Here is a 17620-nt window from a genome sequence, read left to right as displayed (position 1 = left end):
CCCCCAATGTGTCAACATGTGCTATGTGCCATCAGGGTATTTCAACCCTTTCCTCCCAACTCTAGTAGTCTAGTCAAGTCCATTGATCCCCCATGATGGGAGATAGCACATGTTGACATTAGGCTAAGGGATCAGAAATGAAATCCCCATTTTGACTTACAATTTGTGTGCATCTTCTAAATTTGGCTTTTACAGGGGTGACTTCACCCCATCTGATGAAAGCAAGATCAAGACCCTTTTCACACTATAAAATGTCTCATATTGCCTTCTTTTTGCAATGTTGAACTTTGTAAGTTCCAAAGTTGTTTATGTTATGTTTGGAAACATGCCTGTTTCTGTATTTTTTAAATACTTTCAAGGTAAAAATTTGAAAAAAAATATGTTTTTTTTTACCGCCAAATGTTTTATAAAACGCATATGTGAATGTGCACGGAGTAAAAGGCTTTCTACGCAACAATGTGTGGCTTCTTCTTTCAATGTTCAATAACACTTTTTGTATTAAGTTGGTGTTTACAGTGACAATGGGTGTTATTTAATTAATGTGAAAACTACTTGGAACTACAAGTGCACTAGGAGAACCTAGGAGACAGTTAAAAGAAACACAAGCAGTAAATCCAAATTAAGATTTTATCATATCAATTTCTTTTATTTCAAAAATATTCACAAATTAGCTGGCATAGCAATGGCCCCTCTACCCGTAAAATATTCCACATATTTTTCACGCACTTCAAGGGCGCTTTGGTAGGGCAAGCCGGGACAGATAGCTTCCAGGTGCCATCAGTGTTGGTTCCCGAAGTCCAGCCTCAGGCCCAACTGAGGCTATATAATTTGGAGCATTTTAAAAAGTTGTGCAGGATGCAGCAGCATAAAACAATGTGGCTCCGTTTGTACTCCGCCAGGTTGATTGCCGTTAGAAATAGGTGGAACTGGCTGGCCATTATCCCAAAGGTATTCTCCATGACTCTTCAGGCTCTGGCCAGCCGGTAATTAAAAACCCTCTTCTCCGGGGTGAGGATCCTCTGGGTGAATGGCCTCATCACATGATTGCCCAGACCAAATGCTTCATCAGCAATAAAATCAAACAGAAGTCTCTTCCACAGGTGGCAATCCCAAGCCACCGCTCTTGAGACTTTGGTAGAACTCGGTCTGGGCAAAGACTCCACTATCCGACATCTATCCAACATCTGGCCATTCTTCCCCACATCCACATAGAGAAACTCGTATGTCGTCGACACCACCGCCATCAACAGGATACTATGAAACCCCTTATAGTTAAAATAGTATGACCCTGAATGTGGTGGTGGGACAATGTGGATGTGCTTCCCATCTATTGCCCCTCCGCAGTTGGGAAAGTCCCAACGATGGGAAAAGTGGGATGCCACAGTCTGCCATTCCTGTGGCGTTGAAGGAAACTGTGGAGTCCAAACAGAAAAATAAAAATTTGTAATTTTGCACATAAACATTGAAAGCAGATTAGACACAAACATTCTTGGCCAACATCAGTATAACATTGATTTTAATGCGTATTTAAAGACAAAAATCTAAGGTCCACTTATCAGATTCCTCACCCCCTCTGATGGCCCATTGTCCAAATTTTAGGGGGTGGGTTCTAAATGAGTTTGGGACCCCAAAAAGAGCCTCTGACACTCTGCATGAATTTAAGGACAGCAATAACATTTGTAAACATTATAGGGGTGTTTAGGGTAAAGCAGTACAATGGAGCTGACAAAATACATTGTTAGGGAGACTAGGCTAGGTGTGTATGGGCCCAGGATACCATGCTGGGGAGGTTAGTAAAGGCAAATATGCATGCAGGCCAAAAAGGGAGCATTAAAAGATTCCAGCATGCATGAAGACAAAGGGGACATCCACAGCATATTACAATAAGGGTAATTATGGAATGATGAAAGAAATACAAAAGATTAACATACATTAAATACATAGAATGTGATGTTAAAGGATAAAACTTACCCTAATATGACTATATTCTGCAGGACCTGAATAATAGCAGAACAGGTCTCTGGAATAATGATCCCCAGAGCCTGGGGGGAGATGCCTGTAGAGAACTTGAGGTCCTGCATAGTGATGGCCGAACGGTTCGCCCGGCGGTCGTTTCGCGGCGAATTTCCGACATTCGCGGTCCGCACGTTCGAACGCCTTTTTCCGTCGTTCGCCGCGGCGGACTTACGTGTTTAATGTATACAAGAACTTTAACCTTTGGTGACACGTTTATCATGTGATACAGGACAGCCAATTGAGACATGACAGCACATGGACACTTGTACATTCCCCCTAACCTATAAATACACCCGATCCGGTGGCCATTTTACATTCTTTCTTCTGTTACGATAGGGACAGGTTCCTGTGTGGAGTAGGGAGAGATAAACCACTAGCTATTTGGTACACAAAAGTTCTTTTCAGGACTGGTATAGGTGTTAGGTGTTGATAGGTTTGCTGTGCTGCTGATTCTTGCAGCAGCCTGAGTGTCTTTTGTTAGTTTAGAGAAAGGGAAAGGACGGTGTATGCTACAGGGACAGCCAGATTAGTCTTTCATCATCATCATCATCATCATCATCATTAGCTGTTACTATCAAGGTCCACAAAAGAGCTGTTCCAGTAACCACTAATCGTTCTCTTTTTTTGCCAATTTGTATAGGGACAGGAAGGAAGCAGTGTTGTCAGGCAGTGAGGGTAATTTTAAAGACTTGCTGTTATTATTAGTTCCACAAAGGTTCTTTTCAGGACTGGTATCAGTGGTACAGTAATAGGCTTGTACATGTATAATATTCTTTCTTCCAAATATAGAAAGGATATTATACTTGACTGCTGCCCTTCTGCTGCAGTCTGCTAAACATTCACAACTCACTTGTTCCACAAAAGTTCTTATAAGGACTGGTAACTTGGTATAGGGTGCTACGGTACATAGGCTTGAGTGCGGTACAGTCTGCTGTTCTGTAAGGACCGCTATCGGTCCACAATAGATAGGGTTGACGTGCACCACTGCTGACCGCTGCCCTATACTGCAGCAGTCCTTCAGCGGTATAGGGACTGACGTACAGTCTGCTAAACACGAATACACAACCTGCTTGGTCCACAAAAGTTCTTATAAGGACTGGTAACTTGGTATAGGGTGCTACGGTACATAGGCTTGAGTGCGGTACAGTCTGCTGTTCTGTAAGGACCGCTATCGGTCCACAATAGATAGGGTTGACGTGCACCACTGCTGACCGCTGCCCTATACTGCAGCAGTCCTTCAGCGGTATAGGGACTGACGTACAGTCTGCTAATCACTAACACACAACCTGCTTGTTCCACAAAAGTTCTTATAAGGACTGGTAACTTGGTATAGGGTGCTACGGTACATAGGCTTGAGTGCGGTACAGTCTGCTGTTCTGTAAGGACCGCTATCGGTCCACAATAGATAGGGTTGACGTGCACCACTGCTGACCGCTGCCCTATACTGCAGCAGTCCTTCAGCGGTATAGGGACTGACGTACAGTCTGCTAAACACTAATACACAACCTGCTTGGTCCACAAAAGTTCTTATAAGGACTGGTAACTTGGTATAGGGTGCTACGGTACATAGGCTTGAGTGCGGTACAGTCTGCTGTTCTGTAAGGACCGCTATAGGTCCACAATAGATAGGGTTGACGTGCACCACTGCTGACCGCTCACCTATACTGCAGCAGTCCTTCAGCGGTATAGGGACTGACGTACAGTCTGCTAATCACTAACACACAACCTGCTTGTTCCACAAAAGTTCTTATAAGGACTGGTAACTTGGTATAGGGTGCTACGGTACATAGGCTTGAGTGCGGTACAGTCTGCTGTTCTGTAAGGACCGCTATCGGTCCACAATAGATAGGGTTGACGTGCACCACTGCTGACCGCTGCCCTATACTGCAGCAGTCCTTCAGCGGTATAGGGACTGACGTACAGTCTGCTAAACACTAATACACAACCTGCTTGGTCCACAAAAGTTCTTATAAGGACTGGTAACTTGGTATAGGGTGCTACGGTACATAGGCTTGAGTGCGGTACAGTCTGCTGTTCTGTAAGGACCGCTATCGGTCCACAATAGATAGGGTTGACGTGCACCACTGCTGACCGCTGCCCTATACTGCAGCAGTCCTTCAGCGGTATAGGGACTGACGTACAGTCTGCTAAACACGAATACACAACCTGCTTGGTCCACAAAAGTTCTTATAAGGACTGGTAACTTGGTATAGGGTGCTACGGTACATAGGCTTGAGTGCGGTACAGTCTGCTGTTCTGTAAGGACCGCTATCGGTCCACAATAGATAGGGTTGACGTGCACCACTGCTGACCGCTCACCTATACTGCAGCAGTCCTTCAGCGGTATAGGGACTGACGTACAGTCTGCTAATCACTAACACACAACCTGCTTGTTCCACAAAAGTTCTTATAAGGACTGGTAACTTGGTATAGGGTGCTACGGTACATAGGCTTGAGTGCGGTACAGTCTGCTGTTCTGTAAGGACCGCTATAGGTCCACAATAGATAGGGTTGACGTGCACCACTGCTGACCGCTCACCTATACTGCAGCAGTCCTTCAGCGGTATAGGGACTGACGTACAGTCTGCTAATCACTAACACACAACCTGCTTGTTCCACAAAAGTTCTTATAAGGACTGGTAACTTGGTATAGGGTGCTACGGTACATAGGCTTGAGTGCGGTACAGTCTGCTGTTCTGTAAGGACCGCTATCGGTCCACAATAGATAGGGTTGACGTGCACCACTGCTGACCGCTGCCCTATACTGCAGCAGTCCTTCAGCGGTATAGGGACTGACGTACAGTCTGCTAAACACTAATACACAACCTGCTTGGTCCACAAAAGTTCTTATAAGGACTGGTAACTTGGTATAGGGTGCTACGGTACATAGGCTTGAGTGCGGTACAGTCTGCTGTTCTGTAAGGACCGCTATCGGTCCACAATAGATAGGGTTGACGTGCACCACTGCTGACCGCTGCCCTATACTGCAGCAGTCCTTCAGCGGTATAGGGACTGACGTACAGTCTGCTAATCACTAACACACAACCTGCTTGTTCCACAAAAGTTCTTATAAGGACTGGTAACTTGGTATAGGGTGCTACGGTACATAGGCTTGAGTGCGGTACAGTCTGCTGTTCTGTAAGGACCGCTATAGGTCCACAATAGATAGGGTTGACGTGCACCACTGCTGACCGCTCACCTATACTGCAGCAGTCCTTCAGCGGTATAGGGACTGACGTACAGTCTGCTAATCACTAACACACAACCTGCTTGTTCCACAAAAGTTCTTATAAGGACTGGTAACTTGGTATAGGGTGCTACGGTACATAGGCTTGAGTGCGGTACAGTCTGCTGTTCTGTAAGGACCGCTATCGGTCCACAATAGATAGGGTTGACGTGCACCACTGCTGACCGCTGCCCTATACTGCAGCAGTCCTTCAGCGGTATAGGGACTGACGTACAGTCTGCTAAACACTAATACACAACCTGCTTGGTCCACAAAAGTTCTTATAAGGACTGGTAACTTGGTATAGGGTGCTACGGTACATAGGCTTGAGTGCGGTACAGTCTGCTGTTCTGTAAGGACCGCTATCGGTCCACAATAGATAGGGTTGACGTGCACCACTGCTGACCGCTGCCCTATACTGCAGCAGTCCTTCAGCGGTATAGGGACTGACGTACAGTCTGCTAAACACGAATACACAACCTGCTTGGTCCACAAAAGTTCTTATAAGGACTGGTAACTTGGTATAGGGTGCTACGGTACATAGGCTTGAGTGCGGTACAGTCTGCTGTTCTGTAAGGACCGCTATCGGTCCACAATAGATAGGGTTGACGTGCACCACTGCTGACCGCTGCCCTATACTGCAGCAGTCCTTCATCGGTATAGGGACTAAGAGTTTTGTCACAGGGTCATTTAAAAAATGACAGGCAGAGGAAGAGGCAGGCCCTTCCGCAGGGGTGGTAGGGGTAGGGCAGGAGCAACAGGCTTGAGCCAAAGTGGGAAGTTGCAGAAGGTGCGTTCAATTACTTTAAAGGATGCACCAGACTTGGTTGAGTGGCTCGCTCAGCCTTACTCTTCTGCACCCTCCTCATCCTCTCGATCTGCACCCTCTTCTTCACTCTCTGCTATGTGCACCCCCAAAGACACTACCACCAACAACACGACCACCACCACCACCACCACATACCTTCCGCTTGAGTCACTGGAATTATTTTCCGATCCATATCAAGAGGACATTTCTGATGCGCAGCCACTCTTGGTATTGGATCAGGAAGAGGAGGTAGCAACAAGCGCTACTCAGCAGTCTGACGCCAGTACCCAGATCAGCCCAAGGAGGAGGTTGGTCCCCGGTGTTGCTGCCTACTCCGAGATCTCTACTTATAGCGGTGGGGAAGGTGACGTTGATGATGACGTGTCTAGTGATGTCACGTGGGTGCCCACAAGAGAGGAAGAGGAGGGGAGTTCAGAGGGAGATATGGACCAGCAGATAGGGAGGAGAAGCAGCAATGACTTACATTGCACAGCAGGGACAAAGCAGACTGCAAATGTATCAGGAGCGAGTCATCGACCATGTACGGTCACATCTGGCGCTCCCAGGACACCGGCACATGGCTCCGCAGTGTGGGCTTTTTTTAACGTGTCCGCTGCTGACAATAGCGTTGCCATCTGCAATCTTTGCAGTCAACGCGTTAGTCGCGGTAAGCCCAATACTCACCTAGGGACGACCGCCTTAAGAAGGCACATGAGCAGCCATCACCGAGCCCAGTGGGAGCAACGGAACACACAAAGCCACACTGCAGGCTCTCACCGTCCAGCCTCGTCTTCTACTTCTCCTTCTCCTCTCTCCTCACAATTGTCCTCCACTCCACCTTCCATCACGCCAAGCTCACATTTTTCTGCAAAAAGGCAGGCTTCCGTGGGCCTAATGTTTGAGCGTAAAAAAATGATGACGCCGGATAACCCTCTTGCCCAACGGTTGGCGGCTGGCTTGTCAGAACTCATAGCCCGCCAACTACTGCCATATAAACTGGTGGACTCGGAGGCCTTTCGCAAATTTGTGGCCATTGGAACACCACAATGGAAGGTCCCAGGAAGGAAGTATTTCTCAGAGAAGGGCATCCCAGAGCTATATGGCCATGTTCAGCGGCAAGTGAATGTATCTCTGGCACACAGTGTCGGTGCCAAGATACATCTGACCACAGACACGTGGTCTAGCAAACACGGGCAGGGAAGGTATATCAGTTTTACTGCCCACTGGGTGAACCTTCTGACGGCCGTCAAGCATGTAACCCGTGGCACCCGTGTAGATTTGGTTTTACCGCCACGGATTGCATGCAGGCCTGACTCTTCTTCTCCTCCTCCTACTCCATCCTCCTCCCTCTCCTCCTCAGCTGCCTCCTCCTTTTCCGCTGCTAGCGTCTCTTCCACTGCACCGCCCAAGCTCCCCAGAACCTATTCCACATGCCAGGTGAGACGTTGCCATGCCGTGCTGCGTCTGTTGTGCCTGGAAGCAAAGAGCCACACTGGCCCGGCACTCCTTTCAGCTTTGCGTTCACAGGCAGATGAGTGGCTAACACCGCTCAATTTGACAGTTGGTAAAGTGGTGTGTGACAACGGTGCCAATCTGCTTAGCGCATTGAAACAGGGCAAAATCACGCACGTGCCGTGCATGGCACACGTCTTAAACTTGGTCGTGCAGCGATTCCTTGTCAAATACCCTGGGGTCCAGGACATCTTGCGGCAGGCAAGGAAAATCTCGGCCCATTTCAGAAGATCTTACACGGCCATGGCTCGCCTTGCTGACATTCAGCGGCGACACCATCTGCCGGTCAGACGTCTTATTTGCGATTGCCCGACGCGATGGAACTCAACCTTCTATATGCTTGATAGGCTGCTCCAGCAGAAACGTGCAGTTAACGTCTACCTGTATGAACTCTGCGAAAGAAACGGTTCTGGGGAGCTGGGTTTTTTTTCACCGCGCCAGTGGCTGCTCATGCGCGACACATGCAGACTTCTGCGGCCATTTGAGGAGATCACCAAACTGGTCAGTCGCAGCCATGGCGCCATCAGTGACATGGTACCTTATGCCTTCTTTCTGGAGCGTGCATTGCGTCGTGTCATTGATCAGGCTGTGGAGGAGCAGGAGCGGGAAGATGAGGAAGTCGCAATGCTGGATGAATTCCCAGGGGGGGCTACTCTATCTGAGACAAGTCAACAACAGGAGTCTGATGAGGAGTCAGAGGAGGATGGTGCCGGGGCGGATGAGCAGGAGCAAGAAGAGCATGCTTTAAACCTTTCTGGGATCCCTGTTGTGCGAGGATGGGGAGAGGAGAATGAAGAGGACGACATTATCCTGGATGATGAGCAGGAGCCAGGCCACCACACCGCTTCCACTTTAGTGCAAATGGGGGCCTTCATGCTCCAGTGTTTTAATAGGGACCCCCGTATAAAAAGCATGAGGGTCAAGGACCAGTACTGGGTGGCAACGTACTTAGACCCCCGGTACAAACACAAAATGGCGGAAATGTTACCGCCGTCGCAGAGGGCTGTCAGAATGCAGCACTTCCAGGCCTTGCTTCGAGAAATGCTGCATTCTGCTTTTGCGTGCGCTGGCAGAGGAGCAATTCCCACTCCCAGAGAAGGATTTGCGGGTACCAATCCAACAGCGCCTGCAAGAAGAGGCCGGTTTGAAGATGTGTTGGTGACTTCGGATATGAGGTCATTCTTTCAGCCGACCCATCGACAGGTGTCATCCGGATCCAGCATCAGGGAACGCCTAGACCGTCAGGTGTCCGACTACATTGGGTTAACGGCCGATGTGGACGCTCTGAGGAGTGATGAACCCCTAGACTACTGGGTGGGCAGGCTTGACCTCTGGCCAGAGCTTGCCCAATTTGCAATCGAACTGTTGGCTTGCCCCTCATCCAGTGTCCTGTCCGAAAGGACGTTCAGCGCAGCAGGGGGGATTGTGACCGATAAGCGTACTCGCCTAGCTCACCACAGTGTTAACTACCTCACATTTCTAAAAATGAATGAGGCATGGATCTCGGAGGAATTCAACACATGTGACCAGTAGACCATGTATATGTCTATAAACTATTTTTTTAATCAAGCACACAGACCTTCTTAATTCATTTGGCTCACTTCCTTGACCCAAAAAAGCACACCGTACTATATGCCCCTACCCTCCTCTTTGAAGAGGTTGAGCGGTGTCATATTTCTACTGGGGCTGCTTATGATATCCCTGTGCTGTGCTGACTTCCTCCTGGGGGTTCTTATTATGAAGGGATCACACTATCCCTGTGCTGTGCTGACTTCCTCCTGGGGGTTCTTATTATGAGGGGATCACACCATCCCTGTGCTGTGCTGACTTCCTCCTGGGGCTGCTTACGGTGCTGCTGTCAGTGCTGTATGTCACGGTGCTGCTGTCAGCGCTGTATGTCACGGTGCTGCTGTCAGCGCTGTATGTCACGGTGCTGCTGTCAGCGCTGTATGTCACGGTGCTGCTGTCAGCGCTGTATGTCACGGTGCTGCTGTCAGCGCTGTATGTCACGGTGCTGCTGTCAGCGCTGTATGTCACGGTGCTGCTGTCAGCGCTGTATGTCACGGTGCTGCTGTCAGCGCTGTATGTCACGGTGCTGCTGTCAGCGCTGTATGTCACGGTGCTGCTGTCAGCGCTGTATGTCACGGTGCTGCTGTCAGTGCTCTGTATTACGGTGCTGCTGTCAGATGCCTCTATCACGGTGCATGTGTCATTCCGGTATGTCACGCTGCTGGTGATCATCTCCTGCACCCTCTTCTTTGCCTACCCTGGTCCCTGACCTTCCCTCTCCTCCATTGCCTTCATTAGCTCCATAGTCCTGAATTGTTAGAACAATTTCCCAAATAAAATAAAAATGCTTGTAGTTATCGATCCCAAATTCACCTCATACATGTATTATGTCATTGTCCAGATGGTGGGACTACGTTTTACCCCCTAATAATTACCACGTGGCCGCAAATTCGACATGAAGGTTTGCAAAGTTCGCCTCCCATTGAAGTCAATGGGGCCCGCGGCGAACGTTCGGTTTCGCGAACGTTTGGGTCCGTTCGCATTTCGCGTTCGCGAAACGTCCCGTCGGAAGTTCGTCCATCACTAGTCCTGCAGACTTCTCCCCATTGCCAAGCACTGCAAGGTGGCGACTAGCTTCTGCTCAGGAGTGATGGCTTGCTGCATGCAGGTGTCCTGCCTGCTAATATAAGGGGTGAGCAAAGCCAACAAACGGTGAAAAATGGGGTCCGTCATCCAGAGAAAATTCCTGAAATCATCAGTTATTCACCTGGATCTCACGCAGCAGAGCCATATGAGAGAATTGGTCAATAGTAACCAATTATTGGTCCATGAACTCCTCCCCACCCTGTTCATGGACTGGGCTTGGGTCAAAGTAAGAACCCCAACACCAAGCCCCCACACAGCATGAACTCTACGACGAGTACCTAACCCGCAACATGGCTTCAAAATGGTCGGCTGGTCAGAACGAACTAACCGAACACAGTGAAGAACAGCAAGGCCTGTGAAGAGCGAGATGAAAATCAGGAACAAGCGAACAAGAACACACTGAAAAACAGATACGAACTGGCTACATGTACTGAAAACCAGATACAAACCCACAAGCACAAACTGAACAGCAGTAAAATGATCGGAATAAGCACGAGTCTGAAAAGCGCAAATTATCTTTCCCCAAACTTCTACTAACACGAGATTAGCAGAAGGAGCCCAAAGGGTGGCGCACTGGGTATTGAACTTCCTTTTTCTAGTCTCATCGTACGTGTTGTACGTCACCGCGTTCTTGACGGTCGGAATTTGGTGTGACCGTGTGTATGCGAGACAGTTTGAGCAAATCCTTTGCAATTCCGTCGGAGAAACCATCAGAGCTTTTTCCAACCAAAATTCCAATCGTGTGTATGCGGCATAAAGCTCCATTCACACCTATGCAGTTTGCTTTTCAGCTTTTTTTTTAACCGCGATTTGCAGGTTCTTTTTTGCCAAATTTATTGTGGGGCAGAATAAAAAAACGCAAAACACAAATCGTGGCAAAATAGAGGTAGAGTAGTGGTGAAAACTCCGGTAAAAACGCACTACATGCTTTTCTGCAGCTTCTCCATTTAAGTGTATTGAACCAAAGAATCTAAAAAAAGCAGCAGTTTGCATTTAAAAAAAGTGCCTGACCCTTTCCAAAAATGCAGAGACACAAAAATGCATTGATATGAACGTGTTCCAAAGAAACCCATGTTAAAAATAATGTCCAGCGTTGAAAGCATGAAAAACTTGTATGATATTACAATCATACGACTGTGAATCCAACTTTGCCCTGCAACTTGAAGTCTGACATGCGTCCGGCTTCAATGAACAGGGATCCAACTTTGATACCCGACAATACCAGGCACTGTCTGGTATGAATCTTTAGGGGGAACTTCACGCACAAAATGTTTTTTTTTTTTAATTTTAAAAAATTTAAAAAATGTAAAAAAAAATGCCATGGGTTCCGCCTCTAAGAGCATACCAGGCCCTTTGGTCTGGCATGGATTTTAAGGGGAACCCCCCATGCTGAAAAAATGCATGGGGTTCCACCCCCCCAAATTCCATGCCAGACCCTTATGCAAGCACACAGCCCGGCAGGTCAGGAAAGGGGCCGCCCATGCCAATATAAGTAGTGGCACACCGAGCACCCAGCATTAGAGCGGGAGAGAGCATTGAGTGAACATCGGAAGAAGAACAGAGGAAGAAGACCATGGAGAAGACTGGGCAAAAGAGCAAGAAGACAGCGGAGAAGTTGCGGCAGAGGCAGAAGACAGTGGACAGAGTCAGAAGACAGAGGGAGAAGAACCGGAGTGGGCTGGAAGACCCGGAGAGGGGAGAAGAACCGGTAGAGGCAGAAGACATCAGCGGAGGAGGCAGAAGAGGTCTCCAGAAGAGGGAGAAGAGCTGTAGAGGGGAGAAGTCGGTAGAGACAACAGGGCTGCTTAATAAATTACTTTAAAAACCTGTGTATTGTTTTTTTTTTTTTTACACTTTTTTTAGGTGAATGGGTAGTGGTACAATGTACCCGATACTCATTCACATAGGGTAGGGGGCTGGGATCTGGAACTTCCAAATTCCAATAAGCATCCCGCCCGCAGACCCTGACAACCAACAGCCAGGGTTGTTGCTCGCTCGTCCCCACCCCCTTTCCTGGCCTGCTGGGCTGCGTGCTTGGATGGATTTTGAGGGGGACCCTACACCATTTTTAAAAAGCAATTTGGTGTGGGTGGTCCCATTTGTCAATTCTTTTTTTTACATTCAGCAGGGAAGCCCGCTGACATCTGATGACTCGTCAGTTGTTAAGGACGCGGTGGCAGGCTTCCCGACCCCTCCTTAGCCACCAGTTATATACAGTAAATGTACAGTTAAAAAATAACTGTACAGTTAAAAAAAACACAAATCACGGCAAAATCATGGTAAAAACACAGTATTTTAGTTTTGGAAGTCTATTACATGCAAAACACTGCATTTTGTGGGAAAAAAAAGTCCCCGACCCTTTCCAAAAACACTGAGGCACAAAAATGCATTGATGTGAACATGTTCCATGGAAACCCATTAAAAAATTTCCCTGCATTTCTGCAAAATGCATAAAAAAAAACGCATTAGTGTGAATGGAGCCTTAGAAACCATCTGGATCTGGCAAACATTCTTAAAGGGTAACTCCATGTTCATGGGGGAAAAAAACAAACACAAATTAAAAAATATATATGCACTTGTGGCACTAGTCATATTGTAATTGAATGTTATTAAAAATCACCTTTCCTTTGCAGTTCCGTAAATTTCTGTAAAAAGCAATGCAATATGGCAACCTGGAGGCATTTTGTACATAGATATGTAATTTCCTGTCAGTTAGATTTTGGGCATCATCTACAAATGTGATTTTTGGTGAGATACTCCCAATGGAAAATCATGTCTAAAGGGATGCTGACCCTGCCACTTGCTTACTTAAAGTCCTGCAGGTGTAGCAGCTGATTAATAATGATAAAATCACTCCCATTAGATTTACTCTGCACATGAACACAGATAAAAAAAACAGCTATTTCTTCAGAATAACAAAAGGTAGAAATCTGCAACACATCCCTGTAATGTACATAGATCACTTAGAGGGAGGTGTTTTTTTCTCAACTAAAGTGGAGTGACTCTTTAACCACTTGTGGACCAGCCGCCACAGTTTTACTGTTGGCTCCGCTGCGCAAAATCACGTTATTTTACATGATCTTGCAAGGCTTGCATATCGTCTCACGGAGAGGAAGAATGGGGAGATGCTAATGTAAACAAGCATCTCCCCATTCTGCCTAGTGACAGTGTCACTGATCATAGCGCCCTGTAATCGGGAGAGATGATCAGTGATGTGTCACAGATAGCCCATCCTCCTACAGTTAGAATCACTCCCTAGGACACACTTAATCCCTACAGCGCCACGGCCACCCCCTGGTTAACCCCTTCACTGCCAGTGACATTTTTACAGTAATCGCTGCATTAATGCCAATGGTCCCAAAAATGTGTCAAAAGTGTCTGATGTGTCCTCCATAATGTCGCAGTCATGATAAAAATCGCTGATCGCCGCCATTACTATTAAAAAAAAATGAATAAAAATGCCATAAAACTATCCCCTATTTTGTAGACGATATAACTTTTTCGCAAACCAATCAATAAACGCTTATTGCAATCTTTTTTACCAGAAATATGTAGAAGAATAAGTATCGGCCTAAACTGAGGAAAAAAAATTATTTTTTCATTTTTTTGGGGGGATATTTATTATAGCAAAAAGTAAATATATTGCTTTTTTTTCAAAATTGTCGCTTTTTTTTGTTTATAACGCAAAAAATAAAAACTGCAGAGGTGATCAAATACCTCCAAAAGAAAGCTCTATTTATGGGAAAAAAGGACATTTATTTTGTTTGGGAGCCACTTCGCACGACCGTGCAATTGTCAGTTAAACCGACGCAGTGCCGAATCGCAAAAAGTGCTCTGGTCTTTGGCCAGCCAAATCCTCCAGGGCTGAAGTGGTTAGCCACCACCATGTATATACTCGCCCACCATGTATATACTCGATACTTTGATGTTAAATACCAGAGTTGTCAGATAGCTGACATAACCCCGGTATTTTTATTCATGGCGTGCAGTCAGCTTTAAAATAAAAGTGGTCTCCGCCACTTACCAGAGCCGTTGGAAGAGACGATTCAGTCCTGTGGCCTGATGGGCAGGAAGTTGAGGGAGGGCATAATGGCCCCCACTCAACTCTATACCCTTGGAGGACTGGAGTGACATCAAATGAATCTTCCGCCCAACGACCTTAAAGATATAATTTTTTTTAAAAGAAAAAAATAAAATATTATTTTTTTCTTTTGCTTCTAAGTGTAAATGTGAAATCTGAGGTCTTTTTGACCCCAGATCTCACATTAATGAGGCCCTGTCATGCTTTTTCATTATTACAAGGGATGTGTACATTCTTTGTAATAGGAATAGAGTGATCACATTTTTTTTTTTTTTTTAAAGGGACAGTGTAAAATTTTAAATTAAAAAGTATGCAAACGCATATGTAATTAGCGCAAAAAGGAAAAAAGAAAAAAGGAGAAATGGTGGGACTTTATATGAAGCATGTCACTATATTAATTGAACCACTCGATTTACATATTATTCCATTTATTAATACAAGCCATGCATACAATAGGTAAATAATACATTATAGATGAATAAATAATTGAGCTAAAGGATCATAATCATAATACATAATTGATTCAATAAAATACATAATAATCTCATAAAAAATTATATTAATTATAAATTGATAATTATAAATCCATAAAAAATGAATACTTCATAGTATAACATAGATAGTTCAGTATGATATGCATTTGGCTTTTTTATCTCATTATAGATACCCCCATTTTCTGCATCTGCTCCTGATGAGTGGTATATAACCACGAAACGCGTAGAACTTACCTTTGATGCGTCGTCACAGTGTTTTTATTTATTATTTAGAATTCATTATTTTTACGAACCTACCTATTATTGAGGTCTATATGCTGTTACTATTACAATTTAGGTCTACATACTGAGGTCGAGTGCTATGCATATCATACTGAACTATCTATGTTATACTATGAAGTATTCATTTTTTATGGATTTATAATTATCAATTTATAATTAATATAATTTTTTATGAGATTATTATGTATTTTATTGAATCAATTATGTATTATGATTATGATCCTTTAGCTCAATTATTTATTCATCTATAATGTATTATTTACCTATTGTATGCATGGCTTGTATTAATAAATGGAATAATATGTAAATCAAGTGGTTCAATTAATATAGTGACATGCTTCATATAAAGTCCCACAATTTCTCCTTTTTTCTTTTTTCAATATATCGGGGATGGAGGTGTATGTATATATTGTATACCGCCTCATATAAAGTCCCAATGTTCGCTCTAGGTTTTCAATGTAATTAGCGCAAAGATATCTAAACGATATTCAAACCACACATGTGAGGTATTGCCACGATCATTGGTGAAAGAGCAATAAATCTAACCCAAGACCTTCTCTGTAGCTCAGAAATGGTAACCTGTAGAAATATGCCTATGGAGATTTTTAAGTGCCAAAGTTTCTTGCCATTCCACGAACGGGCGCAATTTTGAAGCATGACATGTTGGGTATCAATTTACTCGGCGTAACATTATCTTTCACACTATAGAAAAAAATTGGGCTAACTTTAGTGTTTTCTTATTTTATAACTAAAAACTGTGTATTTTTTCGCCAAAAAATTGTGTTTGTATCACCGCTGCGGTGTGAGATAAAGTATTGTAATAATCTACATTCTTATCTCTAGATTGTCTGAAAAAAATATATATAATGTTTGGAGGTTCTAAGTAATTTAGCAAGTAACTAAGCAAAAAGAAATAACTGATTTTAATTTGTAAACAACAAGTGTAAAAAATAGGCTCAGTCCTTAAGTAGTTAACTTATGGGATGTGGGTAATGATGAACAACCAGAGCACAAGAACGCCCTGCAAAAATAGAGATTGATGTGCAAGTAAATGCGTGAAATGTTTGTGTCTGCCTTCGAATATAATGACAGCTCTTTCAGACTGCAGGCTGAAGGTGTATGGGCATTTTTCAATATGTAGGTCAGGAAACAGCCTGGAGTGCTTAACCACTTCAGCCCCAAAAGAATTTACCCCCTTAATGACCAGAGCATTTTTTGCGATACGGCACTGCATCACTTTAACTGACAATTGCACGGTCGTGCAATTGCGACGCTGTACCCAAACAAAGTTGACGTCCTTTTTTATCCACAAATAGAGCTTTCTTTTGGTGGTATTTGATCATCTCCGCGTTTTTTTTTGCTTTTTTTTTATGCTGAAAACTAAAAAAGACAGACAATTTGGAAAAAAAAATCATTTTTTACTTTTTGCTATAATAAATATCCTAAAAAAAATATAAAAAAAACGAATTTCTTCCTCAGTTTAGGCCCTTATATATTCTTCTACATATTTTTGGTTAAAAAAATCCCAATAAGTGTCTATTGATTGGTTTGCGCAAAAGTTATAGCGTCTACAAAATAGGAGATAGATTTAGGCCATTTTTATTATTATTGAATGAATGAATGAATGAATGAATGAAATACTTGTATAGCGCACAATGCAAACTGAATCGCCTCTAGGCGTTGTTTGAGAATAGCCAATCTTGCATGACGAGCCAGGGTTCTCAAACCACCCAGAAAACCATTTAGGGTTATTGGGTCCAGTACAGCAATGCCTGGATGATAATGTGAAGCTATAGGTGCTCCCTGTATACATCAAGATTTAATATTTTTTTGACCAGAGTGTTGCTTTATGTCCTGCTACAAGATTGACTTTTAGGTAATCGCAGATTCACTTGGATGCAGTGTAATCCTGATGCATCCTTCTCTATCAGTATAATTCAACAATCCAGTTGTTCTCCACTTGTCCATAGTGAACATCTGCTCCAAAGAGAAGGAAATTCTCTCGTGGCTCTATGACAACATCTGTGAGCTGAATATGGTTCAGCAGTGGCAAGGGGTAACCCTTGTGCAGGATGTCGTTAACCTGGGGAAGCAGTATGTGCGACATATAATAGTTTACAGCAGCATTTAATATTATCACGGAAAAGGGACCCACATCAGAGTGTTTAAGGTTCATTTGTATCCTACTCAGTTCCAGATTACCCACAATCCTTCCTGAACTTATAGCTACCTTCACTAGAGCGCTGGTTGTCACATTTAATAGGAAAGCTGGAGCCAGAGTGGCATTGGGTAGGATCACATAAGCTTGAATTTCCATTTTTGGGGAAATGGTCAAATTTCCTTGTTTGATGTCTAGAAATGGAGCTGAGGTAGATGAGACCTTGAGTTTCATGAGCATATCTGGGTACATCTTGGATAACTGAGGTATTAGCGCGCCAAATGAAGAAGTGTTTAATCGAATGCTAAAGTCTTTGGGAATCTTGTCATCAGTGACATTAAAGACGAGTTTCCCAGCTGAATGGTAGACAAAGCCAGCGGTGTTAAAC

General features: G+C 44.6%; 2 protein-coding genes across 2 annotated transcripts in view; both read right to left on the bottom strand.

Moving 5' to 3' along the window:
• Nucleotides 1–17620, bottom strand: part of LOC143933942 (sodium-dependent neutral amino acid transporter B(0)AT2-like) — a 231952-nt gene that overhangs the window by 155586 nt on the left and 58746 nt on the right. The gene's annotated exons all lie outside the window — the stretch shown is intronic.
• Nucleotides 16852–17620, bottom strand: part of LOC143932957 (bactericidal permeability-increasing protein-like) — a 55374-nt gene continuing 54605 nt past the window's right edge. Inside the window, 1 exon segment of the mRNA XM_077455888.1 lies at nt 16852–17620. Within this exon segment, the coding sequence (XP_077312014.1) occupies nt 17002–17620 (619 nt within the window). The 3' untranslated portion in view covers nt 16852–17001.

Source organism: Lithobates pipiens, unplaced genomic scaffold (assembly GCF_037356315.1).
Source record: "Lithobates pipiens isolate NorthernLeopardFrog02 unplaced genomic scaffold, aLitPip1_a1.2 Scaffold_27, whole genome shotgun sequence".
Taxonomy (NCBI): Eukaryota; Metazoa; Chordata; class Amphibia; order Anura; family Ranidae; genus Lithobates; species Lithobates pipiens.
This window is presented reverse-complemented; position numbering and strand designations above follow the sequence as displayed.